The 9,761-nt window shown below is 41.5% G+C and overlaps 1 protein-coding gene across 1 annotated transcript; it reads right to left on the reverse strand.

The window, feature by feature from the left end:
- Positions 1 to 6,346: 6,346 nt before the first annotated feature.
- On the reverse strand, positions 6,347 to 8,321 carry LOC102212107 (E3 ubiquitin-protein ligase TRIM21-like). Its single transcript, XM_005748371.1, has one exon. It carries the CDS (start codon positions 8,319 to 8,321, stop codon positions 6,648 to 6,650), a length of 1,674 nt encoding a protein of 557 aa, XP_005748428.1. The 3' UTR covers positions 6,347 to 6,647.
- Between the last annotated feature and the right edge of the window lie 1,440 nt (positions 8,322 to 9,761).

The following is a 9,761-nucleotide window of genomic DNA, read 5'->3' on the forward strand; positions in this document are numbered from 1 at the left end:
ACTTCCAGGAGATAGCTGCTTACATTGAAATGATTCATTAAATAAGACAGCAACCCCTCCTCCTCTCCTGCTCACCCTGGCCTCACTGATAAAACTGTAGTTAGGAGGAGTAAACCTGAGTAACTTGCGACCTCTCTGCCAGGATCCCTGTAATTCAAGGATCACCTTCAATAGGCTGGATTTCCTCAGTGTGACAGACACCTGGGTGAATGCCATTGAGTTCAGCATCTTTTTGGAGCTCTTTGGTGCTTATTTTTAATTCTCCCCAGACTTCAGGAGGAAAAGCGACTGTTTTTCAGTATATATATGAACCTATTTGAGCTGGGCTGCTCTAGCCCAGTATTATGTGTTGTGATTTACCGTCCACCTAAATACAAACAGGACTTATTAAATTAATTAATTGTCAGAAATTGAGAAATTTTCTCCACTTTTCCTATAATTCAATGGGCGAAAAGGCTTCAAAAATCATAAAGAGACAGATCAGAGTTAGAAGCAGGAGTATCCATAGCCGAGTTCAGTTTCACTGCACACCAATAAGAAATACAGACGCATTGGGGCAACTTTTGTCCTATCCATTTTTCTTTCTATATTTCTCTCTCCACTCTTATGCTTTCTCTCCTCTACCAGTTTGAGCATATGTGAAGGTCACTTATGCAGGGATGAAAATCTGGATTGAATTTTGTTGACGCTGTGGAGTCTAAGTACTGCCTGACGTTGGAGACCTTTGATTAACAGCAACAGCTGAGATAATGCAGAGGTCGACCGAGGCGAACCTGTGAGTTTTTTGGCAATGAAATTGATGCCTCTAAGACAAGCCTTGATTGTGGGGATTTTGAAGGCCAGGAATCGATGAATGAAACATACGAAGCTAGACATGGTAGCGTTGTTGTAGGATGGGAAGCGAAGGTTGAAGGAAGGAAGGTTGTGGAATGAACGGAATGCGTTCCAAGCAGTTCAGTAGGTGGACCTGGTGTTAGGGATGCCTCTGCATGGGGGGCCAAGGCTCTGAATCTCTGGAGGGAGAGATGTGAATGTGAGTCAGCAATGGCATTATAATGGCCATGCTAGCTCAGTCCACTGTCTTGTGGTCCCAGCATACTACTGTTTGCAGAAAGACTAGGCATCATTAGACAATTACTGACAAATGTGTCAGCCAGCCTCCTGTGGTACTGCCCCTGAACCCTCTGGGTCATACCCCACAACCACAAATCTTTTTAATGAAAACTCTGTGGATTAACCTTTCATTTTCCCCACTTAGAAGGAAGATATCAAACTGTTCATAATTGAATCTTTACTAACTGTTTGACAATCTGTGGCCTTATTCAACCTGTTGAACATTTGTTCGTGTGCTTGGTTTGGTCCTAGAATGATCTGACCACCAACATCGACTTAGTCAACACAGATCCCATCCAGAAAGTACTTACTACGGCTCATCTGTCATCCTCCCTTGCATAGGCCTTCGTGAAACCCACCACATCCCCGTCTCTGCCTCTTCCATGTTACTCAGGCTCCATCCAAGCCTCTATCCTCATCTCCACCACCAGCATCTATGTACAGCACTTTGTGAACCCTGGTTTTATGTTAAAGTGCTTTATAAATAAAGCTGGTATGGTATGGATGGTATGGTATTTTCTTAGTGTAAAGGCTGTGATCAGCTGATCTGCTGCTGCTGTGAGGTCCACTGCTCTTTGTGGATGTACACAGTTGAATTGACAAGATGTGAGCAGATATTTCATTATCCTCTACATCGGTCCTACACTGAGAGAGCTGTTTATGCTGTTTTTATATCAGTTTTTATAACAGTTCATCTCTGCTGGTTGCATACCACAGTTTATGTGTTCAAGCAGGTTTATTTTCATGCAATTAATGTTAGGAATCAGCAAGTGAATTAGAACCTCAGTCCAACATTTAGGATACACTGCGTCATTTCTTAAATGCACCCAAAACCAAAGAACAAAAGAACTGTGAATGACGTCAGGTTAGGACTGATATGTTCACTCTGGAGTGTGTCTGCTCTCTATCAGCCCATCACAGCAGCTGCAATGCCAACAAACCATGTACATGTCACGGGGTGGAAATGGACAAGTTACCTAGGGTTTTTATTGTGCATGTTTTGCTGTGTTTTATTTTTTTAATATTTTAATATTGTACAGTGTTTTATTTTTATGGGTTTTATTGCATGGTTTTTATGGTATTCATTGGTGACTTGTCCTGGAAAGACTCCACCCCTACCTGATTATGAACCTGGTCCCACCTGGGAGGTCCCAGAGGCCAATAAGAGGGCCTGGCAGACCACAGAGAAGGAGGCTTGAGGGGAGGCTTGAGAGACAGGCAACACGGTGGTGGAGTGAATGGTGTCAGGCTGCGGCGCCTGCAAGCCCGGAGGGCTGGTGTGGGCCGTGAACGAGGAGTCGACACCAGCGAGCAGGGAAGCGGAGGGAGCGGTCCGGCTGCTGGAGTAACTGGAGGCCAGATCACGCTTCTGCGGGGAACTAGAGGCGGCGAGACAGTGCTCTACCTCCCGCGGCGAGACGGGCCGGTGCCGATTGGCATGTTACAAGGAAGCGGTGGGCAGAGTTAAGAGCTCTGCCCACCCAGGGTAAGTCTCCTGACTTATTCCACTCTAATGAACGGTAGCCGCTAAAAGAGTAGTGACTGTTGCTGCCCTTTTTTTTTCCAGCACACCGGAGCGGAGAACACGGACAGGAAGGCGAGGACGCCGCCGGGTTTCCCCCTTCCACATCGCTTGCCTGCATTTCTAATTTTTAGTGACTTTTATTCTGTGGCGGACGCCACTGGATGTTTAATGTTGTGTTTTATTGATTTTTATTGTGTTGTTCCCTGGCCAGGGTTGTTTTAATTCATTTTATATTTTTAACTGTTTAAGTATAATAAATTATATTGTAGTCATACAGTTTTTTAATTCGAGGCATTCCCTTGGCTGTTCCACTGCTCCGTCTGTTTTTGAGGAGGGTTTCCCTCCTTTAGTAACACTTGTGCAAAAATCTCCTTCACCTCGGTTACATAAGTGGCGTTGTCGACAGGATACGGAAGTGCAGTTGGTTGTAGGGCTGCTCGATTATGGCAAAAATGATAATCACGATTATTTTCACTGAAATTGAGATCTCGATTATTTGACGATATTTATTTAACAATAACAATGTATTGAATAATGACTTTAAAGATTGTCAAAAAATAATATAAAACAGTGTGCAAATACTGATAACAGTGCAAATGTTTGCAATATAAAAAATAAATGAAAAATGTAAACATCTATGTTTAGTGAACTTTGCAGTGTTGCTCTGTGGTGCAGCTACGACACTGTAGCAAAGTTTACACACTATGTCTACTTGATCCACGTCTGACTCCGTCAATAATGTTTCCCACCACTGAAGTTTTTTTACCTCTCTTTTCAACCAACAGCAGTCACTCCCCTCTCCAAATAACTTCTGCTTAGCTTTCTGAGCTTCCCTCGGGCCCTCTTAATCAGCGGTCCCCAACACTCGGGCCTCCGACCGGTACCGGTCCGTGAGTCGTTTGGTACCGGGCCGCGAGAGTTGAGGCTCAGGTGTGAAATGTATAGTTTTCAGGGCTTTTATTGGTTTACAGCGTTATTTTGTTATCGTTTTTGTCGTTTACTCAGTTTTCCTTGGTCTTTTCATGTGTGTTATGAATAAATGTTCTTTTTTTCGGTACCGGTACTAGTTTTATTTTGTTATTTTCTTTTATTTATTTTGCTCAATACCACGCCCACTCAGGACGAGAAAAGGAGGAAAAAGAAGCAACAAGGAAAAGACTCAGATGCTGAAACATCAAAGAAGCAGATGGACCATCAGCCTGATTAGAAGCAGAAGAAGATCATGCAGCTGTGACTCCAGATGTTTGGTTTGAACTGAAGACACAGGATCTCCTTCATTGATTACTGTTAATATTTTAAATGTGTTTTAACAGCTGGAATAAAACCTGAAAGGAGAGGAAAGTGAATCCCATCATGTGGAAATATTTTAGTATTAAAGATTTACAGATTCACAGAGTTATTAGTTTGGTTTTTGTCTTTCGGGGTGTCAGAACATCTCTGACAGTATTTAAAAGCAGCTGAAACATCTTTAAGACAAACTCAGACTCTCAGAGAATACTGCATTTCACCACTTCTTCTTATTATTATTATCAATTATTTCACCACATGGCATTTAGAGAGGCGCTGTTTCACTCATATTTTTCAGTCAGAATTTCAGTGAGAAACAAGAGTTAACATCAACAGCAGAAAAGAATTACAGCAACTAATTCATTGTTCTTCATTGAATCAATGATGACTAATGTCTGACAACTGAGAAGGCCGGTGTGGAATTATATAGCATTATATAGCTTTTTAGCATTATGCTGTTTAAACATTATACTTTTAAGCAGGCCCCTGTGTGACCTTAGGAGCAACAATAGTTGAAACAACATCACAGGAAAAAGATGCATAGGCGAGATACTAAGAAATAGTACAGAAGTTGCAGTAGATAACGGGAGGGGGGGGGGGGACAAAGGGCAGCGTTAAGAACAGTCTAACACTTTGGATAAGTATAGACTAGAAAAGCAGGACTAAGGAGGAGAGCGTAAACCCCGGGCGCAACACACTTAACACCTACAAAGCGCACACTCAAGACACTTGACATGACCCACACACACACACACACACACATTGCAGATCAGACATGTACATCACACACACACATAAACAATTAAGACATGCATTTAAGAAAGGGGTTAAAGATGCAAGACCTTAAAAGGAAAGGTAGAAGACGACAGATGAGGAAGAAGTTGTTTTGATCAAAACTGTGTATGTCGTATAGGCGAACGTGATATCAGAATAACAGGAAAGGTGGGAGGTAAATAAGGAACTTTGGAATAATATAAATGTAACAGTTAGAAGGACTGCCCTTTGAATCTGCAAGAGGCTTTATGCTGAGCTGATTCCCTCCTGCGCAGGGGTTGAAATAAAGAAGTTGATTGAATTGAAGAAGTCTGTCTCGAGTCATTCGTTTTGGTTTTTCACCAGGTCAGAAAAAAACGATCGGGAGCGGCATCAGCACGCCGACACCGGGCTTCCCTCTGCATTTTAAACTTTATTAAGCTTTTACGTTAAAGGGAGTCACCTTATTCAGTGACTGAGACTCAATACACATTTATTCTAATGAAGACAGTCAACTAAACTGGACTTGAATTAATTTTTAATTGGTTAGTACATTCATTAGTTTACTGACACTTCTTGACAATAAATCGCAACTGGAGTTAATAAAAAAATATTGTAAAAACATGTCAGACGTGTGGGATTTTTCTCCATTTACCCTAAATTCAGATTTAATCCCTATACGGTGGACCTAACCTGCTCCAGAGCAGAAACCAGACCAACTCACTAATCAGATTTCTGGAAAGTAGCATCACAGTAGCAGATTTTAAAAATCTGAAACCAGCAGCCCAAAGTGAAAGACGAGTCTTTATTTATCTTCCTTGAAACAGAGCAGAAAGTAGAAAGTCTTATTTACAAAACAGATGAAGAACAGCCTGAGATATCTTCAGATGAACAGTACATCTTAGTTTTTACACATCTGATTCTGCTGCCATTAAACATTCATTACAGTTTATAACTACAATAGTTTTATGTCTTCAAGACTCAAACTGTTCATCAACATTAGGAAATATCTCAAACTTTCCAAACATTACCACTTTAAAATGAACAGAGATCAATTTTATTGAAATATTGGATGAAATACAGAAAGCTGTCCTGTAGGGCTTGTCTGATCTGAGCATCAATAAGAAATACAGATTTACAGGAACAAATCATAAACACGTCAATGTGTTTCAGACGAATGTGTTGGTGCCACCTGATAAAACCTGAACTAACAGTTAGAAGCTATTTTTTCCCATTTAAATGTAACGTTTAAATCTGCTTCATTAATGATGATTTGGAATTTGATGAGGAGAACAAAGACATGAATCTGTTTGACTGCAGGCCTGAAAATAATTAAATATTAACATTTGTACTCATATTTGTGAACAGTATATGTTTGAATGTTTGCACTCGTAAAAACTGAAAGAAGAGGAGAGTTTCGGCATTCTCAGAATGAAATTTCCTCAAATGGATCATTTTCTCCATGAGAACAGAGACACGAACCTGTTCCCAAACTGTTCACCTCATATGCTGCTGCCACATTACAGGGAAGAAGACTAGAGTTCAGCAGCTGATTATCATCAAAAAACATGAAAGGAGAAAACAAAAGTTCAGATTTTTATTTTTTATTTTTATTTAAGTGCACACCTTAAAACAGCAGAAGAGTTTCTGAATCCTTTTGTTTGATATTTCACAACATCTGTGCCTTAAAACACTGGAAGAAAATTAAGGAAAGGTCTTTTTCAAACTGAAATTACACAAATGGGTTATACTGTTATCAGGTTGAAAACAGTAAAACAAACAAATCAATTAAAGTTCAGCGTGCTGACTTGACCTGCCGGTTCTGACTGAATATCATGGTTTTCATCAGCAGGTTTGAGTTGCTCAGTTCTGTTCTTAGGACTTCTTCTCTGTGTTGGTTTAATGTTACGATTAATCTTTAATTGATGCAATCTCTTCATGAAAAAAGATCAGACTGACTGACTGATGATCAGTTATCATCATCCTCATCATTATCACTGATGCCATCACCCACCATCACAGGACAGATGATCAGACGTCCAGAGTTTTTACCATCATCATTAACACCGGGATAGAAGAGTGGGCAGAGTTTTTCCATAAAGGAGCAGCCAGTAAAGGAGTAGATAAGAGTTGCATGATCTACATTATGGAAGGAGACCAGACCCTCCTCATAATCCACAAACACCCCCACCTTCTCAGGAACAGACTGAAGAGAAAGACAGACTTGAGGTTTATCAAGAGCTACACAAATGTTTTTATGTTCCGCTACAGTCCAGTAACCTTCATCAGGACTCGGTGTGATGGCTTCCTTCCTGTTGACTGACTCTCTGACCACTCCTAATATCCATTTGGTCATGTATTTAATCTGAACCTCAAAGTAAAATCTGCCTGAAGAGAAACTCTGCTTTCCTAAAACGCAAACAAACTTCGAAAATCTCTTTGGGTTGTGTGGACATTTCTTCCTATTGTCACTACGTTGTACTTGTTTTCCATCGTCACACACAACGAGTTCAGGATGTGCTGTATCAGGATCAAGACTCACATCCACTGCATACTGCTGGACCCTCTTCAGCTCAGCCTCAAACAAGTCTTCAAACTCTTCATTGAGTGTTTCCTTCAGCTGATCCACAGCTCTCACCACAGTCCCCTCATATGATGGTGGATGGATACTGACCTCTTTCCAGTCTTTGGTGGTTAGAGCAGCTTTGAGAGAGGAGAAGCTTTGGAGGAGGTGGAGGTGATCTTTAGAGCGTGAGAGCTGCTCCACCTCAGAGCTTCTCTTCATCAGCTCAGAGATTTCCTGTTCCAGATCTTTGATGAAACCTTCAGCCTGTTTCTCTGTTGTTTCCTGTTTGTCTTCTATCTCCTTTATGAGCTCGTTCAGACGTCTGTCAACAGACTCCTTCAGAGCAGTGAAGACCTGAACACCTTCTGCTTTCTTTCTGTCTGCAGCATCTTTACTCATCTTCACTGACTCTTTGATCCCCTGAATCTTCAGCCATGTCTTCTGGATCATCTGTTGAATTTCAGCCTCAGTCTTCCCCAGCTCTGCCTTCTTTCCTTCATATTCTTCTCTCAGAGGAACAAACTCATGAGTCTTGTGGTCAAAAACACAGCAGAGCATACAGACACATGTCTGATCGTTCTTACAGAACAGCTCCAGAGGTTTATCATGCTTCATACACATCCTGCTTTCCAGGTTCTCCTCAGGATCAATCAGCTGATGTCTTTTCAGCCGTGAAGCTGTCAGATGAGGCTCCAGGTGAGTCTGACAGTAGGAGACCAGACACACCAGACAGGACTTCAGGGCCTTCAGTTTGGTTCCAGTGCAGATGTCACAGGGAACTTCTCCTGGTTTGGCAGCTTGTTGCTCTGAGCTACTGCTGCTGACTTTCTGCTGAGCTTCATGTCTGAACTGAGAAACCATCTCAGAGATGAAAGTGTTGATGTGCAGCTCAGGTCTCATCCTGAACACCTTTTTACACATGGGGCACTGACACCTGTAGCTGATATCCCAGTTTTTACTGATGCAGTTTTTGCAGAAGTTGTGCCCACATGGTGTGGAGACTGGATCAGTGAAGACATCCAGACAGATGGAGCACAGAAACTGATCTTCAGATAGAAGACAGGTGGCAGCAGACATGTCTGCACCCTGAGTGAGAAAGAAGAGAAACTGATTTTATTAATTCCACTGGTGGATGTTTAGGTTAAACATGACCTAAGTTTCAAATACTGAGGTCAAAGTTCTTACAGCTCTAAACACAGTTTATAATAATTTATTTCAATGACATTAGGCTGTAAAGCCTTTTTTAAAATACTAACTTTTTTAATTAATCCTTTTTTATTATTAGTTAGCCTCATCGTGCATGCGAGGAAAAAAATGAATACAAGCAAATAATTATATTTCATGGGTGAAGGTATTTTGGCCAAATTATAATTGCCAGGTCCTGAGGCACACTTCCTTTCCTGATCCTCGTTATGAAGTTTTTCATTTGTTCCGTCTTTTAATGGAATGATTGAATGGACCTGCTGTGGAAAGTGAAACCACGTGGACTTCCCCTGTGCAGAAAGCGATTACAGATGTTACACATTTTAAATAAACAGAAATAAATTATCCTTGTTGTTGTTTGCTTAATGACTGATTTCAGTCTTAACAAACCATCTTTGAAAATGATGTTTGTGGGTCGATTTAAATGCTTCAAGTGTGAGTGCAATCAGCTTCTACTCAATGTGTTGATAGAGTCAGATGCAGATGTATCACAAGTTAATCTGATTGTAGGCTATGGCACTTGGACACAGGTGGCATTAGTGGACTGGACCACATTTGAGTGCAGACAGGCAACAACGAGGAAATCACATGGGAGTAATAAAATATGGTGAAACTGATAACAAAAACAACAAGGTAACTTTCATGGTATTCTGAACAGCATCGGTTTGGTTTTGTTTGCAGTTTTCACAGTCGCCTCGTGCACGGGATTATTACCAGATAAACTTAAGGGCATGTTAAATATTTTTTTGGTCAAGAGCAACAACAATGACAGACTGGGTTTGAACTAACTGTCACTGACATCCTTTTCAGTGTTTATTTCCTGCTTTGTCTGTAGCGGCTCCGGAAAAGCGAATCTGCGACACATCTGTTTGAACACCAGTTAATGTGAAACATCATTAAATCTAAAACACCTTTGACATGAAATTATTTGTTAATGATTATGTTTTTGTCGCCTGAGTTTTGGCATAAATTTGCTTCCACAGCTCCGGATCGTCCCCACATCTAATGCTGGGCTCACACTGTGCGATTTTTGGCCCATTTTGAGCCGATTTTTGAGTCGTGCGACCGTTTTGGCGATCGGCCCGATTTTGGCCTTCATCGTGCGTCGTGCATCGTGTAGTATATGTGGGGTAACGAGAAGCGATTGACACCTCACGACCCGCTCCTGATCATCAATCGATTGAGAGTCGTGAGGGTGTCACCGTAGTTTGTCACACTGCGCACGCGCAAACACAAATGTCAGCGAAAAACACGGTGCAGCACGGCTGTGCAGCGTGTGATCTGGACACAAGCGATGGAGGCACAACTTGTAGA

Source organism: Pundamilia nyererei, unplaced genomic scaffold, assembly GCF_000239375.1.
Source record: "Pundamilia nyererei isolate P.nyererei 1_Seehausen unplaced genomic scaffold, PunNye1.0 scaffold00220, whole genome shotgun sequence".
Classification (NCBI taxonomy): Eukaryota; Metazoa; Chordata; class Actinopteri; order Cichliformes; family Cichlidae; genus Pundamilia; species Pundamilia nyererei.

Coding starts and splice junctions, on each gene's coding strand:
- LOC102212107 (XM_005748371.1), bottom strand. CDS start 8,321: ATGTCTGCTGCCACCTGTCTTCTATCTGAAGATCAGTTTCTGTGCTCC.